Genomic DNA, 27807 nt, shown 5'->3' on the forward strand with positions numbered 1-27807 from the left:
CCATTGCTTTGAGAGTCCGCAATTTAATGACTCATACATTCTAGATCCCCGCTTTGTCTACACATTTTCATTTCAAAATACTAAAAACGCTTTGTTTGGAAGATTGGTTATTTTTAGCTTATATATCAACAGTGCGCATCCACTTCTCCCCACAGAGAACAGCTTCCTCCAGACTGGCCCGTAGCACCACCCTAGCTGTGGAGTTGTTTACTTAGCTGTATTTTGTCAAAGCTACCTGAGCATCTCTCTGTCTCTGCACCACTGACCACCCAGAAGTCACTCAAGACAGACTCTCTGCCAGTTAGCTTTGTCAACTTGATACAAGGTAGCATTACCTTGGAAGAGAGTCCTGATGAGAAACTTTGTGGTTCGAGTTGGCCTGAGGGCATGCTTGTGGAGCCTGTCTTAACCAGAGGCTGTGGGAGGATCCAGCCTACTGTGGGCAGCTCTATTCCCTAGGCAGAGGTCTTGAACTGCATAGAGAGTGGAGAAATCATACATACACTCATTCCTTTCTGCTCTTGACCGTGGTGGATGTAACGTGATTATTTAAAGTTCTTTGGCATCTCCACAGGGATGAACTGGAAACCTGGAATTGTGTGCTGAGACAACCCTCATCCCCTAAGTGGCTTAGCGGTCAGGGTAGGTTTTTTTTGTTTGTTTGTTTGTTTGTTTGTTTGTTTTATCACAGCAACACAAATGAAAGCAAAATGGGACCCAAAGATGCCCCTGCCCTGGATCCCATGACATGGACAGAAATGGAAGAACATTTTCTCACCCTCCAAATCAAGGAGCCTTCACCCTTACAAGTCACGACAGCTAGCTCTCCAGGGGATCGCCCTTGCAAAGGGTTGCACTTTAAATCTCAATATAACAACTTGGTATTGGCCTTGGAGGTGCACAGTTGCAGTTCCAGAACTCAGGAGAACATGGCAGGAGGGCCATGAGTATCATATCATACTGAGATACCAAATAAATAAATAAAAGGAAAGGGGGTGGGGAGTGAGGAACTTACCATATTTAAGGTAGAAAAAATTCACATTATCTATGGACTGCATCATCCCAAAGACTGAGGTGCCAGACTGAACAAAAACAAAAAGGAGGCCTGGTGTGGTGGCGCACACCTTTAATCCCAGCACTCGGGAGGCACAGGTAGGCACTGTGAGTTCAAGGCCAGCCTGGTCTACAAAGCGAGTCCAGGACAGCCAAGGCTAGCACAGAGAGACCCTGTCTCGAAAAACCAAAAACAAACATAAATAAATAAATAAATAAGAGATGACTACAACCACTTATATCTCTTTCTTCCTAAATGTGAGCACGATGTGACCAGACAAAGCCCCGCCGATATGCCTTCCCCACCATGGGAGCCATAGCTCCTCAAATCACAAGCTAAAATAGTCGTCCTTCCATGAAGCTGCTGTTTGTTGGGCATTTGTCACAGCCACAGCAAAAGTAAGCACCTAGCCAGGCTTCTCAAGCAGCCGTTCTGAGCCCACTCTCATACAGACTCACAGCTTCGAGTTCAGAGTCCTCGGGAGGGCACGCCCTGCCTGTCAAGATGCTCTTGATCAAAAATTTCTTCTTCCGCTACTGCCCTTGATTTCTCAAACACGAAGAAGGTTCTGGAGTCTAGATATAGTCTGGCAATATCCTGTGCCCTGTGCCCTCCATGCCCGTGTTTCCACAACTCCGGGGAAATGTTACTGAAAATCAAGAACTGCACTGCGAAAAATGTTCCCACTTTCCCCCTTCCCCCATAAGCTTAAATTCACTGTCTCTACCATAAACACTTTCCGCCATTAATATGAGCTAGGATGGAGAGAGAGAGAGAGATTCCATTACCAAGAGCCTTAAAAAGATAATCTCAGAACACAACCAATTTAAAGACCTCACTGCGCCCTAATCTTTGAAGCCAGTATCACACAGCTCTAAACTTCCCTTCTACACAAAACCACCCTTGAATCTTTACAGCTGTTTCTGGATGGAATGCAGGGCAAAGAAAAAGAGTAAGATCAAAACCCGGGGAGTCCCGTGGCGTGGTAACATACAGACCCTGAACCTGAAGCTGACCTCTTCTATATACAGGGAGAGGCAAGAAAGAACAGAAGGGAGGAGAAGGAGAAAAGGAAGAGGCAGAAAGGTAGCTGGGCGCTGGTGGCGCTGGCCTTTAATCCCAGTACTCGGGAGGCAGAGGCAGGCAGATTGTTGTGAGTTCGAGGCCAGACTGGTCTACAAAGTGCATCCAGGACAGCCAAGGCTACACAGAGAAACCTTGTCTCGAAATATATAAATAAATAAATGGAATGGAGAAGACAGAAGGAGGAGAGGCAGGTGGAGGGGAGGGGCAGGTGGAGGGGAGGGGCAGGTGGAGGGGAGGGGCAGGTGGAGGGGAGGGGCAGGTGGAGGAAAGGGGCAGGTGAAGGGGAGGGGCAGGCGGAGGGGAAGGGCAGGCGAAGGGGAGGGGCAGGCGAAGGGGAGGGGCAGGTGGAGGGGAGGGGCAGGTGGAGGAGAGGGGCAGGTGGAGGGGAGGGACAGATGGAGGAGGGGAGGGGCAGGTGAAGGGGAGGGGCAGGTGGAGGGGAGGGGCAGGTGGAGGGGAGGGGCAGGTGGAGGGGAGGGGCAGGTGGAAGGGAGGGGCAGGTGGAGGGGAGGGGCAGATGGAGGGAGGGGAGGAACATAGTAAATGGCCTCAGGGAGGCCAGGCTAGGAATTCTGGGTTTTCCTTTGACTATGTCTCCTCAGGCCAGCTAGCTACTCAGTATTTTAAAAATACTTTCTCCTATAAAAGTGTGCTTACACAGCTAACCCCAGTGATGCAGACCTAGAATCCCAGCTACTTGGGCAGACTAAAGCAGGAAGATTTCCAGTTCAAGGACTCTTTGGGCTACTGAGTGGGTTTAAGGCAAGCCTGAGCAACTTAGTGAAATCATGTCTTAAAGTAAAAAAAAAAAAAAAATGGAGGAGGCTTGGAATATAGTTCAGCAGTAGAGCACCTGCCTAGAATCCCCCAGTGAGGGGCTGGGGGTGGCTCAGTGGTAGAGCACCTGCCTAGAATCCCCCAGTGAGGGGCTGGGGTGTGGCTCAGTGGTAGAGCCCCGCCTAGAATCCCCCAGTGAGGAGCGGGGGTGTGGCTCAGTGGTAGAGCACCTGCCTAGAATCCCCCAGTGAGGGGCTGGGGTGTGGTTCAGTGGTAAAGCACCTGCCTAGAATCCCCCAGTGAGGGGCTGCGGTGTGGCTCAGTGGTAGAGCACCTGCCTAGAATCCCCCAATGAGGGGCTGGAGTGTGGCTCAGTGGTCAGGCACTTACCTAGAATCTCCCAATTAGGGTCTGGGGCAGTGGCTCAGTGGTGAAGCACTTGCCTAGAGTTCCCTGGTGAAGGGTTAGGGCCACGGCTCAGAGACAGAACCCTTGTCCAAAATCACCTAACAAGGACTTGTATAGCACTGGTCTTATGTATACAAGGTCCTAGGTTCAATCTCCAGTACTCTGCATGCATGTGTGCACACACACATATGCACACACGAGCACACAGGATTAAAAAGGTCCTCATAAGAATATTTTGAGAAATAATTAAAATGATCTACGCAAAGGTTCTGCTTCCACGCCGTCACTTGCTCTGCATTCTGCAAGTTGCATCTGTTTTGTAACAACCCACACCCTCCCAGATGCACTATTGTCAGTGGGTTTTGCAACCACACCCTCTTGCCTCCGAGTGTGAATCTCAAAGTCCATGGAAACCGACCACCTCCAGAATCCATATAAGCTGTTTCCTGCTGGATAGCTCACCCTTTGGGAAGCCCCCAACCCCCGTGGTGGACTTTTTTCATAGACTCTCCTCTCTCCCCTGGACCCTGAGCACCACAGGCTCTCAGATCCCACCCCACTCCCCTACCTGGGAGGTGCAAAGCAATCTAGATCCAGGGATTTGGGGTTGGAGGGGGGGGAGACTTGCCAGGTGGGGAAGTCAGGGGCTGGGCTTCTCCGTGGCTCTTCTCCCCCTTCGGGGCTTTCTTGGTCCCCCTTTGTGTCATTCTCAGGCTTCCCATCTCCAGGTTGCTCGGGCAGCCGCATCGGGGGTCCAGGATGATGTGGTCAGAGATTTGGGGGTACCATCAAAGGAACATCAGCGAAGACATTGAGGCTCTGCAAGGAGGTGACAGAAACTTACTGCCAGAAACAGTGCTGAGCGGTTACTCGCTCAAAGCCGGTGCCTAAATAATTCACACCTGCTCTTCCACGTTGGCACAGGACAATGGGGGGAGACACAACCATGGCACAAGAAATATAATTATAGTACTGACAGATGTTTAGTTATTAGTAAGGGCTCGATGTCAGCAGAGAATATTATATAACAGACAGATCTGTGCCTCTGGAAGCAACTTTAATCTTTCTAGGTATTTTTTCCATTCACGCCCTCAGGCTTTGCCTAAGCATAAGCAATATCAAAGGGACAATAGCAGACTCCAACTTGAGGGCTCCTTGCAAAAGAAGCCCAGCACCTCACGTGTAGCATATTGCTAGGGTTAGAGCTCAGTGGCAGACGCTTTGCCCAGCAGCTGTGAGACCCTGGGTACCATCCTCCCACCCTGGCCTTCCTCAGCCAAAGAGGAAGTGTGGCTAGAGCTTGATGGAGCATGCCCAAAATCCCAGCTACTCAGGAGGATGAGCCGGGGGACTATAAGCCGTAAATTCAAGGTTGGCATGGACCACAGAGCGAGTTCAATGCCAGCCTGAGCTCTAGAATACGCTCCAGGGCAGCTTGGGCTACAGAGTGACATCTTGTTTCAAAGCAAAAAGCAAAAAGAGGCAGCAGTGGCAATTACTCAGCAGATGAAGGCGTTTGCCCTGCAACATGAGTTCAAGCCTTAGAATCCACAGGAATTCACATACTTGTCCTTTGACCTCCACATGTACTCCATGGCACATATGCACATGTGCACACACACACACACACACACACACACACACACACACACACATCATGCATGCACGCATGCATGCATACACCTACATCATGCACAGGTAACAATACATAAATTTTAAGTAAAAAGAGGACTGGAGTTATAGCTGAGTGATTGGGCTGCAATGTCCCAAAAGATAGGACCCAGGGAGTCCTTTCAGAGAAGCATCTCAAGTCAGATTAATAAACAAAATGTGTGTGATCTCTGACAGACAAACACACACACACACACACACACACACACACACACACACACACCAGCACCAGTCTTCAGACATTGTGTTTGTCATGTGTTTGACTTCTGGTAAATGCTTTGAGAGACCCACTTAAGTGTGAATGGTTTATTTTGGCTCACAGCTTCAGCTGTGTCAGTCAGTAATGCTTTGTTTGTTGCTTCTGGCCCTATGATAAGGTAGAACATTATGGCAGGAGGTAATGGAGCAAAGAAGCTCACCCTATGGTAAACGGGAAACAGAGAGAAAGCAGGAAGTGGCCATGGATATGGCGTATCCTTAAAAAACAAAACAAAACAGCCCCAAGTACCCGTAATGTACTTTTTCAGCTAATTGACATGCTTTAACAGCCTTCTCCTTCCCAATAATGTCACCAGATTATGGTTCTATCACTGGGTTAATATATTCATGGAATGAAAGCCTTCAGAATTTGATCATTTCCAAAAAGTCTCACCTCTGAACATTGGTGCACTAGGAGCCCAAGCCTTCAACATAGGAGCTTCTGGAGAGATACTTCACAGCCAAAGCATAACACAGTGCTATATGACCATTTCCTCTGCGCTGAAACAGTCTATCCTGGACGGAAGCTCCTTAAGACTCAGGAAGTAAACAACCTACAAGTCTCAAGAAGTCTCTGAAACTTAGCAGATGCACAAGACCCTTCTGCTCTCAGTTAGCTTTAACTTGCGACCTTACACCGCCTGGGGTCATCAAGAAGGAAATTTCAACTGAGAGATTTCCCAGAGGAAGCTGGCCTGTGGACATGTCTGTGGGAGATCACCTCAGTTGTTAACTGATGTAGGAAGGGCCAAGCCTACTGTGGGGCCAAGCCTACTGTGGGGCCAAGCCTACTGTGGGCACCACCATTCCCTGGGCTGCTAGTCCTGGGCTATAGAAGAAAGCTTGGGCGACCAGCCAACAGCACTCCTCCATGCTTCCTGCTTCAAGTTCCTGATTTCATTCAATAACGAACTGTGATCTGGAAGAGTATAAGCCAAATAAACCCTTTGCTCGCTTAAGTTGCTTGCGGTAAGAGAGTTTCATCACAAAGACGGATGGGAAATAGCTCCCTCCCTGGATTATTTAAGCAGCTCAAACTGCTGAGAAGAGGAGGCTGCCTAACCTGTTGAGCTGCCTGCAAGTTCTGTGTGAGCTACAGGTTCCAGCTTTTATGGGTTGTCAGCCACGTTAGCGTGGCTTTCGGTGATGCAGCTCTGTCTGAGTCACCCATATGCCTGTAAGCAAACGCAATATCATCACTGGTTTACCACGCTGAACTGGGGTAGTTTAATTGGTGATCTGGGCTAAAGAGACATTTGTTCATGTCTCCTTAGAAACAGTGTCCTACCGCAGTCACACACACCAACAGTAAATCTCAGTCCCCTAGTCACAACACACACACACACACACACACACACACACACAAAACCAGTGGATTTCGGATGCCCACGTGTGCCCACACATATACCCACAGCCTCCATCTCTGGAGACACACTCAGAGAACAGTCCTGGTTCACGCCTCACACCACTCATACAACAGTGTGCCAGTCCGTGGGAATGAACTCCTAGTCACATTCATGTCACCTCAGACCTGATTTCAACCTCCTCCTTTGACTGTCACATACCCAAGTGCTCTCATACCGCCCCCACACACCGCACCCCCGCAGCCGATGCCACTGCACACGCCGTCCCCACCTGCACAGCACCACACCACTCTCTCACGTGCCCCCTGTGATTCAGTGATTCACATGCCCTGACACCCACTCCCCAACGCACAAGGCGCGTTCTAGACTCTCTCTCAGTCGCCTCTAGTCATCTCAAGAAGTTCAACAGGAAAAACAAATTTTCCATGTGCTGACAGTAGACATTTTTTTTTTTAAGTGACATTTTATTTTCAAATACGGTTTGAGTTGCCAAGGGAGAGCTAGAGCCATGAGAGCTGTGACTGGTGGGAAAGACAGAGTTCCAAAGACTTCCAGTTGGCTCCCTTAGGCTGAATCCTCCTGTGTCAGGCTCCTCAGGCAGAGTGGCCACCGGGAAAGTGCTGTTAATGGTAATGGAGCTGCAGACCTGGAGCTCTCTTGCAAGGCTGTCCAAACTCATGGGCATAAAGCTTGAGAGTTCAGTCCACTTAATGACTTGGAGCTTGTCCACAGTTCCTCAGGAACATGGCCTCAGAAAAAGGCTGCTCCCCAAAAGGAGCAATTGTTCCTGCAGCTCGGGTGGCCTTGGGTGTCAGAGACGCTGCAAGCCAGGAGACCCACACAGAGCAAAATCCTCCAGCCAGAAGCCACCCAAGGATTCCCCCTCTTGCTCCCTGTTCCAAGCACAGTGCTGTGGAGATGGCTCAGTGAGTACAGGGTTTGCCATGCAAGCATGAGGACCTGAGTTCAATCCCCAGAGCCAAAATCTTAAAAGCTGGAGAGATGGCTCAGCAATTAAGAGCACAGGCTGCTCATCCAGGGGACCTGAGTTCGATTCCCAGACCCCACATGGTGGATAACAACTGCCTGTAACTACAGCTCAAGCGGATCAATGCCCTCTTCTGGCCTCTGTAGGCACTGAAGGCAGAGTGCATACAGTGGGCAAACATACAAGCAGGCAAAACAGCCCATACATATGACAATTTTAAAAGAACCTCTTAATATGGGAATAAAAGTATACACTAGTAACCCCAGTGCTGGGGTAATAAAGATGAGAGATTCTCTGGGGTTCACTGGCCAGTTAGTCTAGCCTACTTGGTGAGTTTCCACTTTAGTGAGAGACCCTGTCTCAAAGAAGAAGGTCAGGCCAGTGAGATGGCTCAGAGAGGAGAGGCACTTGTGTTCAGGCCTGACAACCTGAGTTAAATCCATGAGTATCACAATGTGGCAGGAGAGAAAAATTCCCAAGGGTGTTTTTTTTTTTTTTTTTTTTTTTTTTTACTTCTCATGCATACCAATCATGACATGCATGCTTGATATCTCTCTCTCTCTCTCTCTCTCTCTCTCTCTCTCTCTCTCTCTGTCTCTCTCTCTCTCTGTGTGTGTGTGTGTGTGTGTGTGTGTGTGTCTGCATATATGCACAGTCAGAATAAACAAACAAACCAAGTTTTAAAAAACACACAAGGCAGGCCAGGTATAATGGCACACACCGGTGATCTCACCACTCAGAAGGCAGAAACAGGTGGATCTCTGAGTTTGAGGCCAGCCTGGTCTACAGAGTGAATTCCACAACAACAGTAAGAGCTATATGATAGAGATACCCTGTCTCAAACAGAACAACCAACCAACCAACCAAATTCACAGGATGGACAGAAACTAAGGAATACCACCCAAGGTTATGTCTGACCGCCGTGCATGCATACATTCATGTGGACCTGCTCTGTGGCTTTGTTGTTGCATTAGTGAAATGTCCTGACCAAAACAAAAACAAACAAACAAACAACAATAACAGCAAAGCCTTAGGGAAGAAAAGGTTTACTGTGGCTCACAGTTTGAGGGGATACAGTCCATCATGGTGAGGAAGGCATGGTGACAAGAACAAGATGCAGACTGGTCACATTGAATCCATAGTCAGGAAGTGGAGAGAGAAAAGGAGCTGGGGATCAAGTTATAAAGCCACCAATCCTGTCCTCAGTGAGGTCCTTCCTTCAGAAGGCTCTCCCTCCAAAAAGGGTACTATTACCTTCCCAGATAATAGCGCTTAGCACCAGCTGGGCACAAAGTGTCCAAACACAGAAGCCTGTATAGTACAGTTTTCATTCAAACCACAACACAGACAGACAGACACAGAGGAGACAGAGACAGAGACAGAGAAGGAAACAGAGACAGAGAGACAGGGAGACAGACACAGAGGAGACAGAGACAGAGAGACAGGGAGACAGGGAGACAGAGAGGATAGCAAAAGCCAAGACATCTTTTACAGTCCAGGACTACCCGTGAATACCAAAAGAAACATCCTGCTTAGGCCTCTGAACAGAGTGGAAGATGGACTTTCAACGCCACCCCCACCCCCACCCCCCGCCAACTGAACTAGGTGCTTCTCCTGAGCCCTGAGAGGCCTCATGTACTTTTGGGGACCTACAGATGATTCCTAATTTTAAAAAATGTTCTGTTCCCCCAAATTACCAGTGACCTCATTTCCTGATGAGATTTCCAAGGACAATTCACTTCAGGATTTATCCTGGAAGTCCATCTGTCGACTTCCTCTATCATCTCCTGGAAGGGAAGCAGGTGTTTGGGCCCAAACCCTGAAGTTTGAGTTCTGTGATTATGGCGGGGTGCCCACTATCATTCTTTTTTAGCATCTTGCTCCAAGAAGCTATCCACCCACTTCCCGAAGCACCTAAAACATCCTGGATGCATTGGCCAGCCTTGTGGGATAAGTGGGAGTTGTTCTAAACTACCACTGCCACCCAAGTGACATTTTATTGGGTCTGCCCCTCAGGTCCTTCATCAGCTCCATCCTTTATGTGTACACATACGTGTGTGTGCCTGCATGTGTGTATATTCATGTGTGTACATGGTTTTGGAGGCTAGTGATAAATATTGAGTGTCTTTCTCAATCACTCTCTACCTTATTTTTCTTTTTAAATTAAAAAAAAAAAAAAAAAAAAAAGACATATCTATCCCAGGGATTGAACTCAGGTGCTTAGACTTGGCAGCAAGCACTTTATCCACTGAGACATCTCGCTGGCCCTCTACCTTATATTCTGAGACAAGGTCTTTCAGTGAACCCAGAGCTCATCAATTAAGTTATGGGCTGGCTGGTCAACAAGTCCTGGGACTCTGTCTCCATGTCCCAAGTGCTCACCAGGATTACAGACTCACATCACCACACCCAGATTTTTACATGGGTTCTAAGCATCTGAACTCAAATCTTCTTGCCTGGGCCTCCGACATAAGGTCCTTCTGTCAATAAAGAAGTCTAAAGGGTCTAATTTACACTTGATTATAATGCACTGTTGATCTCTTTCTTATCAAAACAGGGCATATAGACCCCAGTGCCCTCCAAGGACAGTGAGATAATATAGGCCAGGCCATCACATGTCAAAATACGGGGTGACAGGAAACTGTCAAATGGGAAGCCACAACTCATCATCTACTGACGGTGGCTGGGAAGGAACTGGCCCAGAAATATAATAGCTAAACAACAGGCAGCTGGTTTTTTTTATTAAATCCTGCCAATAAAGACCTTCATGTTTTAAGAGTCTCTATGAGAAACTATAGCAAGTCCAGGTGTAGTGGCACACACCTGTGTTCTTGGCTCTCAAGAGGCAGAGGCAGGAGGATGGAGAGCTCTAGGTCATCCTCAGTTATAGTAAGTTTGGGAATAGCCTGGATTACATGAGACCGTGTCTCAAACAATAGATAGATTAGATAGATAGATAGATAGATAGATAGATAGGTAGATGATAAACAGATTAGATAACAGTTACTTTAAATAAGTGAGTACATTACTAAATATTAAGTCTATTTTTCTGTCTACGTAGTGGACTCGCTGCTACCGAAGATGACCATTCACAATGACCTCAGCCCCTTCTTTCAAACTGGTGACATGTTCAGTCAACCCCTGCGCTACAGGTACACAGCCAGCTCCTCGCTGGCCTGGCACAGCATTACCCCACAGCCCAGGGTACTGAGAAAGCCAGAGGGAACTGAGGCCAGGGCCTGGGCCCAGGGCAGGCCAGCAGGAATCAGATGTGCTTAGCCAAAACACGCTTTGGGTACCAATGAGTTCACACTTTGGGTGCCAACCAGTTCAGCTGTCAGAAGGAGAGGGCTGACTTCCTGGGTATCCCCAGAACTCAGAGTCTCCCCTAGGAAACTAGAGGACATGTTGAATACAGCTGGCGGGCTCCCAGCTAGGGCCTAGCTGGGCAAGTACAATAGACATTTTTCTTTCCTTCCCCTCTGCTTCCTTTCCCTTCCCATTTCCCCCTTCTTCTTCCTCTTCCTCCCCCTCCTGCTGTCCTTCTTCCTGCTCTTATTTCCTCCCCTCCCCCACTTCCCCACCCATCACTCCTCCCTCCTCCCTCTCTGACAGTGGCCCACTCATCCACCTCAGGCTGGTGGTCTTGAATCCCTCTGCTTCAGCCTCCCCAGAACTGGGGTCACAGGCCGACTGGTGTCACTCTAGCCCACTCTCCCACTCCTGCTTTACTTCCTAACCAACACACACACACACACACACACACACACACACACACACAAACACCAAAGCTGGGGAAAGCGCTTGAGCGGACCAACCTGAGTCAGGGCATCAAGAACAAATGAGAGCCCAAAACAAAAGTGACCGGGAAATCCATTTGGAGCCTGCAGCTGCCATCCCAACGCTCACACGGCTGCTCTCTTGGTTCCCAGCCAGCCTCTTTCGCTGCTCTGGCTCCTAAGCGACTACTTAATCAGGCATTGTGCATTTGAATGTATTCATTATATTTTAATATGATTATGTCCAATCCAGTAGACTGAAACAGATTCATCCAGATGTGTAATTAGTCTCTAAATGCCGATTATTCTTGATGTCAACTTGGCAGGGACTTTGAGAACAGAGAAGGCATTCACACTCCGTGTTTATTTGTCATGCTTGGGGCAGGACTCTTCCATGCATCAGGGGTCAAGGGTCAGCCACACAGCCCTTGAATCCACAGGCACAGTCACAGTGAACTGGTGTGCTAAAGCCCCACCCAGGGGAATCTCCGAGTCTCCTGTTTCTGCCTCCTTGCTGGTTTTTTGAGAAAGAGCACTGGGGGCCAGAGGGTGGTTATGAGTGTGATTGGCACACTCAGGGGCTCTAAAGAATTGTATAGTCTCCACACTCACACGGTGCCCACAGAGTTGCTAGCCACGTAGTCACCTTGGGCGAGTGTCTTCCCCAGCCTGACTCCCAGCTTGCACAACAACCCCCTTGGCTGGGACTCCTAGTAGTTCAAGCTTTTATGTCCTCAAACTGTCATAGGAAAAAAGACTATGAGTGTTTTTTCCTATTTTTTTTTTTCAAGACAGGGTTTCTCTGTGTAGCCTTAGCTGTCCTGGACTCACTTTGTAGACCAGGCTAGCCTCAAACTCACAGTGATCCTCCTGCCTCTGCCTCCTGAGTGCTTGGATTAAAGGAGTGCGCTACCACCACCTGGCTTTTTTCCTATTTTTTTAATTACATTTATTTATCTATGTGCCTGAGGTGGGTGGGCCACATGCCACCATGTGTATGTGGAGGTCAGAGGACAATTTGTGAGAGTTGGGTTTTTTTCCTTCCACCATGCAATCCCGGGGATTGAACTCAGGTCACCAGCCTTGGTAGCACCTTTACCCACTGAGCCATCTTGCCTGCCTAAGAACCGTCATGCTAGGGGTGGTAGAAAAGATTATAAAAGCCAGAAGTCCTGGAGGACCAGATGGAAACAATGCACACGTAGTTGCCTCTAAGTCTTAGACCTGAGTTCGAATCCTGGGACCCACGTGATGGAAGGAAAGGACCAGCTCCTGCAAGTTCTCCTCGGATCTCCACACTGACACTGTGACACATACATGCCTCTCCATGCACAAAAATAAATAAACAAACAAATAAATAAATAAATAAATAAAATGTGATAAAGAAAACAAGTATTTAAGGTGACTTGATTGAATAAAACACCCAAAATCCGTTTCTGGCCTGCACACACTCATGTAAATAAATGCATGCATATCTTCACAAACATGTACACAGGCATACAGCACACATTCACATGCAAAGAGGCCCATACAAGACTGAATGCCTGTGAGCTCAGGAATTGCAGGTCCTAAGGAGCTACTTAGATCGAGTTCATCTCTTGCCTCTGGGATGGTGCTCAGCACTGACCCCTGGTGTTCAGGGCTCATACTGCAACACACTGTGCAGGCTCATCACTACCTGGGTGGGATCCGTCCTGCCCCCTAGGGTACCATTCAACTATCTGTTTTCAATCTTACTGTCTTCAGAGCCTTCCTTTTACTAAAGCATAAGACAGAGCACAATCAGTACCTTACTAAAAATCCCTCTGATAATTTGTCGTCCCCTGCCTGCCACCCCAGCAGCTCCTGGTGCCATCCACTGTTCTCACTGTGATTCCTGACATCATCCTTTCGTGAATACTCAACATCCATGAATCGCATGCTTCTACTGGAGTATTTGTGCCCACACCATGCACACAGAGACTCTTCTGTCTTTCAGGTCGCGGCCCAGGCAAAACCAGACTCTCCCATCTCCCGGGTATCAGCTAAGCACACACCCAGCCTATTTCAACTCCCAAGACAACTCCATTGTACAGTTTGCTATCTCCCAGGTCTCCATTCGGTACATAGTTAGGCTCTCGCGCCTCTCAGGCCTCATCTCAGGGCACACCTGACCTCTTGAGTCTGACAAACCAAAGTAAGGACATATTTGACCTCTCTAGTCCTCCAGCATACCCATTGTCACTTCAGCACATATCTGGCCTCTCTCACCTCCTCTTAGAGGCAATTTCCAGTCCCTGAGTTCCTGTGTGACTTTCTGCACGCAGCTTCCACACACTCTGCCCTACTTCTACCCATGAACGCATTTGTCACTGTCTAAAATGATCGTATCCACTTATCTCATTATCACTTGCTAGGTCTCACAGATACAGCAGCTCATGTTTGAACAACTCTCTCCTGCAAATACCAGCCATAAATCCTGCCCAGTTTATATAAGGCAATATTTCTAAAGCAAGGAGGTGTGGCCAGAAGGAAGAGGAAGCGGGGAGGAGATGGGGGGGATGTGCATAAGGGAGAAAGGCATCTGTTCTGGGACTTCCTAGTTTACGGCTTTGGACCCTTGGAATTCAGAGTTGGGCTGCAGATGGCTCAACAGTTAAAAGTTCTGGGCTGCTTTTGCAAAAGATCAGTTTGACTCACAGAATGCAGGGTTCACCTCTAACTCCAGATCCAAAGAAACCGAAATCTTTTCTGGCCTCCGCAGGCCTGGTGGTGCACACATACTTAAAGTAAATCTGTTTTTAAAAAGAATTCAGAGTTGAAAACAACAGCCCAAACTAGAAAGTGAGGTGACATACGAGGGACTGTCACCATCCTGGCAGGAACTGGTGACAGTCTCCTCCCTCTGCCCCACATTGTGTGTATGTGTGTCTGTGTGTGTGTGTGTGTTCACATGTATTTAGGCACACATGTGTGCGCATGTGCATGCTGAGACCCACAGTTAATATTCATTATCTTCTTCAATTTCTTTTTTATTTACTTGCTTATTTATATACTTATTTTACTCTTTTTTAAAAAGATTTATTTATTTTACATATATGAGTGTTCAATCTGATTGTACTCCTGCATGCCAGAAGAGGGCATCAAATCACATTATAGATGGTCGTGAGCCACCATGCGGTTGCCGGGAATTGAACTCAGGACCTCTAAAAGAGCAGACAGTGCTCTTAACCTCTGAACCATCTCTCCAACCCCCCTTACTTTATTCTTAAAAGGTTTACTTATTGTATGTGAAAGAGAGTTTGCATGCATGTGTTTAACTCATGGGTAAAGGTCAGAGGGCAGCTTGCTGGAGTTGGTTCTCTCTTTTCACCATGTGGGTCCCAGGGAGAGAGAGTAAGAGAGAGAGGGGGCGGGGGGAGAGTACTACAGAAGATAGACACATTTCATAGGTGGAGCAAACTTTGCCCATAAAGTACACACATTGGGCAAGCTCTACACAGTCTATTGAGGCCAAGCGAATGGACCACCTAGCCAGGTAAGTCGCCCACTCAAGGAAACCCAGCACATGGATCAAAACTGCTCAGATGCCTCACAGAACCCAGAGTCTCCATGGCATACACTAGTGCAAGAACAGGGATTAAAGCAAAATTGTCTGCACAAAGAAGGAAGAACAAGAAGAAGAAGAAGAAGAAGAAGAAGAACAAGAACAAGAACAAGAAGAAGAAGGAAGAGGAAGAAGAAGAAGATGAGGAGGAGGAGGAGTGAGACTCAGACAGACAGACAGACAGACAGACAGACAGACAGACAATGTGGACTGGTTGCATGACTCAGCCAGTAAAGGTACTTGGCACTGGCCCACATTCCATCCTTGGTATCCGCATGGTAGAAAGAGAGAACAGGCTACCCTGAGTTGTCTTCTGACCTCCACACACATGTCATAGCACATAATATACAGATGATAGATAGATAGATAGACAGATAGATAGATAGATAGATAGATAGATAGATAGATAGATAGATAGATTTCTAGGTATATAGATAAATAAATGTTAACTTTTATTTAACTGTTTAAGCATTGGATTCTCATTCTGTTTTGTTTTGTTATGTTTTAGACAAGGTCTCACATAGCTCAGCCTGGCCTTGATCTTCCTCTGTAGCCAAAGAATGCTTCCATTTCCTCATCCACCTCAGCTCCTGAGTGCTTAGGGTTACAGGCATGCTCCACACACCACACCTGGTTTATATGGTTCTGGGAAACACATAGAGCTTTGTCCTATTAGGCAAGTGCCCTACAAACTGAGCTGCCTCCCCTAATCCAAGGGATCCAACTCTCCTAGAGAAATTTCTCATCCTGCTACAGTCAACAACCTGTAAAACATAAGGCACAACCAACCAGTCAAAGTGGGCACTGTCAGGTGCCTGGAAATCAAACGGGATGCCAATCTTCATGAGGTAGTCCTGTATTGGCTGCACCCCCAAAGTGTTCTGTTTCAGATGTCCTGGTCACCTCCTCAGTTAGCATAACCCAGTTCCAGTACCACCTCCTGCTCTACCAACTGTTAAAGCATATGGGATTGTACCAGACCAGAAGCCATGGGCAACTGCCCTCCAAATTCTGTCAAGAAGAATTACCTCAGAATCCATGGCTCGGTACTCCCGCTGTTATGAGAACAGCTACCTACAGAGTTAAGTCCCTCCATGTGAGTAATAATGTGAAATCTATTAGCAGTAACAGGGACCCCTTTTCTTCAAGTAATACCTTAAATTTTTATTTTATATTTTTTATTTTAAAGATATTGGAGACAGGGTCTCACAATGCTGCCCTGGCTGTCCTCAAACTCTCTATGTAGACTGTGCAGGCTGAGAACTCACAGAGATCTGCCTGCCTCTGCTTCCTAGGTACTGGGATTAAGCATGTGCACCACCACACCCAGCAAGATTTATTTTATTTGAAAATATGTATCTGTGTATGATTATCTGCATGTGTGTGCAATAACCACAGAGTCCAGAAGAGGTTGCTAGATCCATGGAGCTGGAGTCACAGGCAGTTGGGAGCTGCCTGGCATGGGTGCCAGGAACTAAACTCGGGGCCTTTTTACCACTGAGCCATCTCTCCAGCCCCTCAAACGAGAGCTTATATGGACCATCAATAAGAAATTTAAAAAAACTACAGAGTTGGAAACGTAGGGATTGAAATACCTTCCTGGTCAGTACATCTCAACTCTTTTCTCATACCCCTGACACACACATGTGTGTCCATACATACACATGAGCACACATATATGACCGCAATACGAAAGCAACCTTTGAGGCATCCCACTGAGGTAATCAAGACAGGCAGCCTGTCACAAGAACGCTGAGTTCTCATTAAAATTAACTCAGGCGCAAAGCTGAGAAAGTAACTTGGTAACGTGCTGGCCTCCATATGTGTACCATGATTCACACACACACACACACACATGTGAATACACACAATAATCAATAAATAATAAACAAACTAAAGAATGTCCTCAGATAACATCTGAAGTTTTAGCAGAGACTTCCCAGTTTTCCTGTCCCCTGCCCAGCTGACGTCCCCACAAATGCATTTGGAAACTGCCTTAACTCTCTTTGCCCTATGATGATTTAAAAAAAAAAAAAAAAAACATGCAATCATTTCACAGTGGAACATGTTATTCGAGGCAACTAGAATCTACATACCCAAGCCCTGATCACTCAGATTAAACTCTCTCTTACTCTCTCAGAGGTGAGAGCTGTGTTTTTGCAGTGATGCTGAGCCTGGAGTTTCACTTCCTGGATGTGAGTCTGCCTTTGCTTACTGCCCTTGCCCATTTATTTCCATGATCATTTAGTCAACGCCTCCCAGTACAGCATCCATCCCTACAGGCCGCCTCCACCAAGTGGAGTCTGGATCGTGAGTCCCCGCAGTGTGCCACAGCTGGATTGAGTTAGCGGTTCCAGGGTCCTCTTTAGCAATCACCATCTGTGACAGCAGCAATCCCACTATCGTTTAAAGCTAGGAAATCTGCCTGGCCAGAGAGATGGTGCCGATGAAACCAACCAAATTCCACTTTGTTAAGCGCGCCTGTAATCTTGTTAGCATCTGTGTTCACAGCACCGCCTTCCCAAGGGGCACGAGAAGAAATGAAGCCATCAGTGTGCCTGGATCATTTGTTATTCCTCCTGCAGTGCCCGTGGACTCTGCTTGGGTTCAAGGGCCACAGAGGGAAAAACTCAGTATGTTGGGTAAGACCCCTGGAGTTTTAGATGCCTGAAGTTCCTGCTGTGCAGTTTTGTTTTCCTCCAAATTGGGAGCAAAGAAAGAGAAAGGAAGTTATAGAAAGAAAGGCTGTCAGAGCCAACCGCTGCGGTACACACCCCTAATGCTAGCACTTGGGAGGCCGAGGACCAGAGATTCCAGTTCAACCCTGGCTGTATACATACACATCAACACTGTTACGGTTAGTTATCAACTGTCATTGGTCCAGGCTCTACAATCACCCAGGAGACACACCAGGCTGCATTTGTGAAGGACTTTTTAGATTGGGTTAACAGACGTGGAAAGATGCACATGGAACGTGCAATCACCATCCCATGGGCTGTCATCCTAGACTGACCGAAAAGGAGGAAGTGAGCTGAGGACCAGCATGCATCTCTCTGCTTCCCACTGCAGATGCAATATCAGATACCTCCTCAGACTCTTGACACAGCGCCTTCCTCGCGAGCTGTGTTCCTTGAACTGTGAGCCAAGGTGAACCTCCCCTGCTTAAGTTACCTTTGTCAGGAGTTTTGACACAGCGGCTAATAGAAGTAACTAATAGTGACTTTGTCTCAAAAAAACAAAAAAAACAAAAAAAAGAAACCTTAGCAACAACATTAGAAAGACCAGTTTCCCTGTTCCCTCACAGACAGCAACCTGTGACCCCATTGATAACCCCCACTGCTCCAACAATAGAAGCATAACGTGGCCAGATAAGCAAGTACTCAACCAAGCACTTTTGGGGATACACAGTGCAACCCAAAGTCTGGGCCTAAATAAGCTGAAGGGCTGGGGTGTGGCTCAGTGGGAAACCCCTTGCCTAGCATGGGCAAGGTTTTGAGACTTATTTCCAGCACTGTGGATACACAACAAGAGGCCTGTGAAGTGAGAATTAGCTGGAGAGACGGCTCAGGTGGTAACATGCTTGCCTCCTAGGCACGAGGACCCCGGCGCCCAAATTCAACTCCAAGAAACAAAGGCATGGCTGCAGAAACTAACAAGCTCAGCACGGGGGAGGTGAAGTCTGCTGGACCCCTGAGGCTCCCTAGCAAGCCAGTTTAGCCAAATCCAGGAGTTCTGGGCCAGGAAAACACACGGTGGGTCTGGAGAGCCAGTGGTCTCAGGGGCAATAAGGACTCAGGGCCAGTTAACCAACAAGGTTGTTGTTGACTCAAAAGCAAGGGTGAGGAGGGAGGAGCCAGGGTTCAGAAAACAACCTGGGGCCCTAATTCAACGTGGGCAGCTGGGGTTGGGTTGTACCTGAGTAAAGTACTCACTCAGCCCTGAGTTCAAACCCCAGCAGCATACACTGGGCAAGGCAGCACACATCTGCACTCTGGGTCCTTGAGAGGAGGAGGCAAGAGGATCAGAAAGTCAAGGTCATTAGTGGTTACAAAGGAAGTCCGAGGCCAGCCTGAGCTACATGATGCCCTGTCTCAAAACACCAACACAATAACAACAACAAAGCACCCTGGAGCTTCAGGCGGGAGGATCACAAGTTCTAAGCTAGCCTGGGATACATAACACATTCCAGCATAACCTGAGCTACATAGTAAGACTGGAGCAAGATAGAAAGAAAAAAAAGAGGGGCAGGGGACATGGGAGGGGAAAGAAACCAGTCACCCTAAGATTTTGCTTGCCCTTCTTGCGATGAGTCAAGAAACTTCAACACAACTGATAAAGTCAAAACGGCTGCAGAGAGAATGTGTGTTTTCCTAAAGATATCTCAAATAGGATGTTCAAACCAGCATATGAGGGCCGAGGAGATACGCAGTGGCTCAGAGTGCCGGCTGATCTTGCAGGAGACCCGAGTTTGATTCCCAGCACCTGTGTCAGTCAGCTTACAAAGGCCTGCCAGCTCCAGGGATACAACACCCTCCTCTTTCCGGCATGGCACTCATGGGGCACTCTCTGTCAGAGACATTCGTGAACTGTGCCTGCTTATAAAGGGGACCTTCTGGCTTTTGAGTTTAAGTGGATTAGCACCCTTCTCCTCCCCAAAGTCATGAGTGCGCCTTGGAAAACCACTGAACAACTTCATTTACAAAAAAAAAAAGGGGGGGCTGGAGAGATGGCTCAGAGGTTAAGAGCACTGACTGCTCTTCCAAAGGTCCTGAGTTCAATTCCCAGCAACCACATGGTGCCTCACAACCATCTATAATGAGATCTGGTGCCCTCTTCTGGCGGGCAGGCACACATGCAGGCAGGATATTGTATACATAATAAATAAATAAATAAATCTTTAAAAAAAAATGAGCTGCTTAAGATTAAAGGAAGAAGTAAATCTAGCTCACAAAATATAAATTCAAAGTTTAAGCTTTGATTAATGTTTAAACTTCTCTGTAAATTACAGAAGTGAAACTTAAGACAACCACAGAATAAGGAGCAGTGAGATGCTCTTCTGGTGGCAGAGAGCACTTGCCACCAAGCCTGATGACCTGAGACACATGTGGTGGAAGGAGAGAGTGGGCTCCTGAAAGGTGTCCCCTGACCTCTGTGTGAGTGCATGCGTGTGCATGTGCACGCACGCACACAGACACACACACACACACACCATACTGTAAAGAAGAGCTATGCACATCCCCATGTTTACCACTGCTTTTAGTCACTATAGCAGAGAACCAGAATAAAACTGGTTTGTGTGAATATTATTCAGCTCTAAAGAAAAATGAAATGACAAAATTCGCAGGAAAATGGATGGACTCAGAATATTAAGGGAGATCACACAAGCTCAGAAAGAAAAAAAAACCCATGTTCTCACTCATATGCAGAATCTACTGATAACATATCCATGTGTGTAAACAGGTGTGCACGTGGCTATAGTCTGACATGCAGAAAGAGCCATGGCTAAACACTAGGGGATGAGGGGTGGCTGGATGCATGTGACAGACACGAGTCATGAAGGAGGATAGGAAGTTAATGGAGTCTCCAGTTCTGCTTCGGTCGAAGGTTCCCCCCCCCCACTTTGGGTGGTGGATAAGTGCATAAAAATGCAATGGATAGTGAAAGTGTAAAACCCAATGTGAAACTCCGCAGCTGCAGAATGGCTGTTCTAACCGGATAGACATTTACTGAGACAGGTGGAATTTGGCTCTAGTTCATTTTAGTGTGTGGTGTTTAATACAAGGGGTGTGTGTGTGTGTGTGTGTGTGTGTGTGTGTGTGTGTGTGTGTGTGTGTGTGTGTGTGTGTGTGTATTTGGAAGAAGGAGAAGAAGAAGAAAAGAAAACCATAGAATTGCGTATACTGCCATTGTAAAAACAACAAAGGTTGGCTCTTTCTCTTAAGAGAACTGGCTCATGTCTTAGACTGGTCTCTCTTCTAAGTGTCTCTCTCTCCCTCTCCCTGTCTCTTCCCCCTCCCTCCTCCTCTTTTACCTCTGTTCCTCTCTTTTCCCTCTCTCTGCTAATACGTAAATCTGAAGCCTGTACCACGTCTTATCTCTATTTATCAAACACGCTAACTTTGTCACCATCTAGCTCACTCTGGAAATCCTTTCTGTAGCACAGTCAGAGATCTGGCTTCAGCTGAGTGGAGGTCCCTGAGGAGGAAAGGAACTCTGTAGGCTGCTGGCAATGGCGCTGAGCTAAGGTCCCTCATGAAAACTCTGTCTCAAAGAAATTAGAAGGCAGGCATTGGTGGCATGGCTCACCAGGCAAAGGCATTGCCACCAAGCCTGACAACCCGAGCTTAATCTCTTGGAAGTAGAAGAAAACAGACTCCCACACGTGTTGTACCACGACCTCCACATGTGTGTCATAGCATGTGTGCACTCACACCTACCCTTCCTCACACACATGAATAAACTGCCATAAACACTTTTAATTGGAAAAAGCAGGGTCCCCTCCACCCTGTGGACCTTTTTATACTTTGAGGCAGAGGAAGCCCAGCCCGCAGCTCCCCTCGGAGTGCAGCAGCAAGGAAAAGACCCCCACCGCATCTCTAGGAGACTCAGACCATCATCTCAACAACGGACCCATTGGGAGCCCGCCCTGGCTGAAGTGAGAAAACCTTGGCTCTTTCTGTAGGTTCTGAAAAGCTGCGGGAGGGAACACGCCCGGAGGGACGGTAGAAGAGACTGGCCAAAGTCCAGTTCGCGGCCGGCCGCTATCCTGAGCTCCAAGGATGGATACCAGGATAGATGGAAGAGGGCGGGTGACCGCATCCTAAAGCATATAAGCTTTGGGAGGGAACGGACGACCTCAGGGATGCAGCTAGGCTGGTTTCTTTCTCGGGGGACCAAAATGTACAGCGTTCAAGCCCTGGGGAGGTAAAACAGCCCCAGGGAGCTGGCGGGGCTCCTTGTGAATGTGAGAATGTGTTGTCCCATTTGGAGCTCTCTGGAGGGTTCCCAGGGCCAAGTCTCTCGGCCTTGCTTTGACAAGAGTCACTTTTCATCTTCCTTGGCTCCGGGAGCCAGCCAAAGCATGTGGGTGAGGGAAAAAAAATGTTAATAACTATGCACATTTTATAATAAATTTTAACAATTTAAGAGTACAGTACAGCTTTATTCTCATTTTTATTCCACCACACTAATTCAGCATATAATAACCTGCCAGGAACACAGAACCCACTTGACGTATGCTCTGAGCACCAAGGTAATGGAAAGAGGTGCGTAGGGACTTCGGACCACACCCAGCACAACAGAGGACTCCCCCCCCCCTTTTTTTTTTACCTTGGGAGCAATGAGGGGTGCCGCACCAAGCTGCCAGGAGATGCAGCCTTGGTGATGTCCTAGCATGGGTCTCCGTGGTCTTTCTCCCCCATGGAAGGACCGGCATAGCAGGGAGCAAAAAGCACAGATGGGATGTGCTAACAACAGCCTGGCTCTCCCGGGATTAGTCTCAGGGATCACCGCCTTTCCTGGATCTCTTGGGTATTGACTGCAAGGTGGAGTGGCTCATTTTCCCCTAACCGACAGATGGCCACTCCTACCTTTCAGACCTCAGCTGAGCCCCAAGGAAATGTTCACAGGGGCACAAATTTGAAAATGAATAAATAGGACCTGGAGAGACAGCTTAGTAGTTAACAATACATACTGCTCTTCCAGAAGATTCCTACTCAGTAGCACCTATGTTAGGTAGTCGACAATTGCCTGCTCCAGGAGCTCTGACGCCCCCTACTGGCCACTGTGGGCAACTGTATTCACACACACACACACACACACACACACACACACACACACACACACACACACACACACACACACACACACACACACACACACACACACACACACACACACACACACACACACACACACACACACACACACACACACACACACACACACACACACACACACACACACACCCCCCCCCATACATAAATGAAAGTAAAATCAAGTGTTTTGTTTTGTTTTTTTCATCGAAAAGATCTCTTGCCTCTATAACCAATCTTCTGGATACCAGGCCAGCCAATTCTCTTCCTAAGGACCAAGGTCATCCATCTATTGATTTCAAAGCTTTGGGGAATTATTTTTGAGTTTCACTGTCTGTGGCATACTCAAGACTTTCCTCTAAAGTGGTTTTTAAGGTGGTCTAACTAAATTAGGTTTCTCCTAACCCTGTGACCCTTTAATACGGTTCCTCATGTTGCGGTGACCCCAACCACAAAATTATTTTGTTGCTTCTTTATATTTGTAATTTTTTGCTACTGTTATGAGTTTTGATGTAAATTTCTGATTTGCAGGATGTCTGATATGTGACCCCTCCCCCAAAGGGGTCATGACCCATAGGTTAAGAACTGCTGCTAACAGATGTTGAAATAAATTAGTTGGATGGTTCTGTCAGCACTGGTTGGGGAAGAGATGGCCCAGAGCAGCCACCAACAGCCTGAGATATTTTCTTAGTCTCTTAGGGACCTTCACTCAGGCAAGCTGGATCCTTGGTGTTCCCAGAGAAAAGAATTTTAGGGTGAGCCAGTTCGAAGCAGAGCTGGAATTCATCAGAGGATGCTTATCATTTTAAAAGTTAGTTTATTTAGTGTATGTGCATGTGTGTGCACGTGCATGTGTGTGTCCAATCTCTTGGGACACAGTTACAAGTGGTTGAGAGCTACCTGTCACAAGTTCCAGGAGCCAAACTCAGGCCCTCTGCAAAAGCAGCAAAAAGTGTTCTTAACCCCTGCGTCATCTCTCGAGCCCTCCATGCCTCTTTCTGATACTCCAGATAATCAAGTGGCTCCAAGGTGCCTAGGGTGGGATTGTCATCTGAATACGATGAAACCAAGAGCCATCGGGGCTGAGCAAAGAGGGTCAGGGCATGATCTTCAACGCAAATGGGGTTTCTGGTGAGAGTCTTAGAAAATTGCAGGTTTGCATTGAAGAGGGAGAAAGTCCTTCAGCCAGTGTTTCCCAGGCAGTTGGTCGCAAGCCCTGCTGGCAAACCTCTCTCTCCAAAAACATACTTACATTGTGATTCATAACAGGAGCAAAATTAGAGTTATAAAGTAGCAATGAAAATAATTTTATGGTTGGGAGGGGTCACCACAACATGAGCAACTCTGTTAAAGGGTCACGGCATTAGGAGGGTTGCGAGCCCCTGCCTTCAGCAGTTATTAATAGCGTTGGAGTTTTTGCTTCTGCGCTAGTGGGAGACCTCGGCTTGACTCTGAGTTAAGGGGCTTTTCCCCTTCTCGTGTCCCCTCTTTTCTATCTTGCCTCTCTCCAGGGTATGGGAATATGGATACATGGAAATGGTATCTATTTCCACCACATATTTAGAAGAGCTTACGCATGTGGGTGTATGAAAATACAAAAATATAAAACCAAGGATTTAAAAAAGGCAGAGTGGCTTTCAAAAGCCTGTCAAAGGCCCTAGAGACTGGAGTGAGGATGACTGAGAGATTAGATAACTTGACGGGGTCATCATTGATTGATTAGCCCTGTTGCTTTAGGACTGTGGCAATATGTTATGGTGGAGACTGTGTGATCGAGCAAAATGGCTTACCTCATGGGCAGGTATCAAAATAGAACATCCCATAATTTCTCCCTAAGGGCGCTCCCCACAATGACCTAAAGACCTCTCCCTTTCAGGCTCTGCCTCTTGAAGGCTGAACCACCTCCTCCTAATAGTCCCAAGCAGGCAACAAAGCCTTAAGAAGTAAGACTTTAGGGGAGTGTTTTACATCTAAAGTATAGCGTGTCTTAGACAGGGAGACATAACTACTCAGATTCCTTGATTAGCTCCTCCTAGTGTTGTCAACCTATAAATAGCCATGACACCTCAGAATTCAGCCTTGACTTTTCCTCTATCAGCCCATTTCTTGATGATCTCATCTGACGGGCCTCCCAACACTCCCTGTACTTTGAGGACAACTCACGAGTCTCCAAGGCTAGGGAGACAGCTCAATTGGTAAAGTTCTTGCTGTGCAAGCATGGGGGTCACAAGTTCTATCCTTAGCGCTTGCATTAGAAAAAACAAGCACCATGGTGCACTTTTAATCTCAGCACGTGCAAGGGGACAGGTGGGCCCCTAGAGCCCCCCTGGCCAGCTGACTTAGCATACTTGGCAAATCCCAGTGAGTGACCGTCAAAGACCAAGGTGGATAGTGTGAGGACGGACACAAGAGGTTGATCTGTGGTCTTCACATGCATGTGCACACACATGAACACACACATACAAAAGGCTGCCAAGATTTCTCCCTATACTTAAGTCTGGCCACTATCCTTTTCCTCCTGGGAGCCTCCACAGACATCTCCAAGTAAAAAAAACAAGAAACCCTGAATTGCCGCCCTCCTCCCGGACCTGCTCCATCCGCAGGGTCCCAATCTCAGGCTGCCTGAGTCATCCTCCACTTGTCCTCTCCTTGCACACTGCCGCTCAATCCACCCACAAATCTGGTCGCCTCCTGCCTAAAAAGAAAACTTAGCCTAGCACCTCCCACGCATCCTCAGTGACCCCTTAGCCAGCCATCTTCCATTCACTTGCTGTCCTGGTTTCATTTCTGTTGCTGTGATAAAATACCCTGACCCCTCCACCCCCCAAAAAATCAACTTAGGAAAGAAATGGCTAATTTTGGATCACAAGCCCAGGTCAATCATTGAAGGGACATCAAGGCAGAAACTCAAGTAGCTAGTCACATAAAATCCAGTCAAGAGCAGAGAGAAATGAGTGCACCCATATTGCCCACTCCCTCTAATACTCAGCTCAGCTCTTTCTATTCTCATGAAGCCCGTGCCTAAGGAATGGTGCCGCCCACAGTGGGCCGGGCTCAGGTGGTGTCCTGCTTGTCTGGCGTGCATGAAGCCCTGGATTCCAACCTATCCTGTAAATCTTTCCCCCTGTAGAAGTGTAAACAACATCTGCCTCCTTTTCCTAGGATTCCAACAACCAAAGTATGATTCCATCAAAGTTCATTCTGGGGAACCCGTGAGTTTATTGGGATTTCTTATAGGAAGGTGAGGGGTTCCTGGCAGAATGGTGTGGGTGGGTGCCCCAGTGTGGCTGCACCCGAAAGTCTTCACCCACTGTGAATGATGGCTTCCCCCATATCTGCACAGATGGAGCCCTTTGATTAGCCTCCTCCCGTCTAGTACTCCAGCACCTCAGTACTCCAGCACCTCAGTACTCCAACACCTTAGTACTCCAGCACTTCAGTACTCCAGCACCTCAGTACTCCAGTACCTCGGGAGATCCCAGGCCACTTGCAATAGTGGTGAAGGTTCCCTTGATGACCCCAGCCACTGTCTCCTTCTAAGAGGGAATGTCAGCAGTCAACAGGCTCAGTCGGGATGGATTCTCACAAGCAGGCACCAGCATCCCATCTCACACAGCATCAAAGCCACAGTTCTTACAGTGTTTCTAAGAATCATTATTCCAGTGACCTGGTTTGTTTTCTCTTATCTGCTTGGGTTGTTTTTTTTTTTTTTTTTTTTTTTTTTTTTTTTTTAATGCCTAATTTTCTTTTGTTTCCCATTTATTTAATTATTTATTCACTTTATAGCCTGATCTCAGCCCCCTCCCTCCTCTCCTCCCAGTCCTACCCTCCTACTCCCTCCCCTCTCCCTATTCCCCCTTTCCTTCTTTTCTGAGAAGGGGAGGACCCGAGGGGTACAAACCCACCCTGGCACCTCAAGTCACAGCAGAACTAAGCTCATCCCCTCCCACTGAGGCCAAACAAGGCAGTCTTACCTGGTTTTTTTGTTTGTTTGTTTTGTTTTTGTTTTTGTTTTGTTTGAGACAGGATCTCATGAGACATGTAGCCTCAGTTATCCTCAGACTGACTATATAGTCAAGGGTGACTTTGAACTTCTGATCCTCCTGCCTCTACCTCCCAAGGACTGGGAGGTATACCCAGTTTAAGAAGTGTTGAGGATGGACCACAGAGCTTCTGCTTGCTAGGCAAGAACTCTGTCAGCAGAGTTACAATCCCAGCCAATGCTGAAACATCTACAAACAGACAGACAGACAGACAGGCAGAGAGACAGACAGACAGAGACAGAGCAAGACACAGGGAAAGGGGGACGTTAGTTGTCTCCCTGAGAATAAAATCCTTCCTGTTACAGAATCCAAGACCCTTTGTAACTGGCCACATCTCCAATGGATAGCATAGCCAACAGTAATTTCTACCGCCCCCTAAAGTGGCTCATTAACTTCTGATCTGTGCATGAGCTACTTATAGGTCTAGAATATTCTCTCAGTGCCACTCCCTTGCAGAATCAATTTTGGGGCCACTTACTTGAAGGAAGACCTCCCTGACCCTAGCTTAGGTAGATTCCATAAAGGTTCACTGGACTTGGGCAACGTATAATATCTATTGTTGACTCTCCACCTTCTAAACTGTGCAACTTCAGGTATTTTCTTACAGTAACGGAAAACTGAGTAACACAAACATCCAGGATGCAGGTAGCACAAGCCTGTAATCCCAGCACTTAGGGAGGTAGAGGCAGGTAGATCTCTGTGGGTTCGAGGACAACCTGATCTACAAAGCCAGTGCGGGGCAGCCAGGGCTACAGAGAAAAACCCTGCCTTGTGAAAATAAAAAAGGAGGAAGAAGAGGAGGAGGAAGAGGAGGAGGAGGAAGAGGAGCAAGAGGAGGAGGAGGAGAAAAGCAATATTTATTGGAACAAAAGGTGCTGACTGTCATCCACAGATCAACTTATTGCTTCATTGATTGATAAACTGGTTGACTTTTTCTACACAGGTAGAGCGACCACTTAGGCAGCTCTTTCTATCCAAA

General features: G+C 47.5%; 1 protein-coding gene across 2 annotated transcripts in view; it reads right to left on the minus strand.

Moving 5' to 3' along the window:
- The window catches only part of Caln1 (calneuron 1), a 443920-nt gene that overhangs the window by 405905 nt on the left and 10208 nt on the right, over nt 1–27807 (minus strand). For both annotated transcript variants that reach the window (XM_051161377.1, XM_051161376.1), the window contains exon 2: nt 3954–4144. In XM_051161377.1, coding sequence (XP_051017334.1) covers nt 3954–4072 — 119 coding nt within the window. In that variant the 5' untranslated portion in view covers nt 4073–4144. The remainder of the gene's footprint in view (nt 1–3953; nt 4145–27807) is intronic.

This window comes from Acomys russatus, chromosome 19 (assembly GCF_903995435.1).
Source record: "Acomys russatus chromosome 19, mAcoRus1.1, whole genome shotgun sequence".
Taxonomy (NCBI): domain Eukaryota; kingdom Metazoa; phylum Chordata; class Mammalia; order Rodentia; family Muridae; genus Acomys; species Acomys russatus.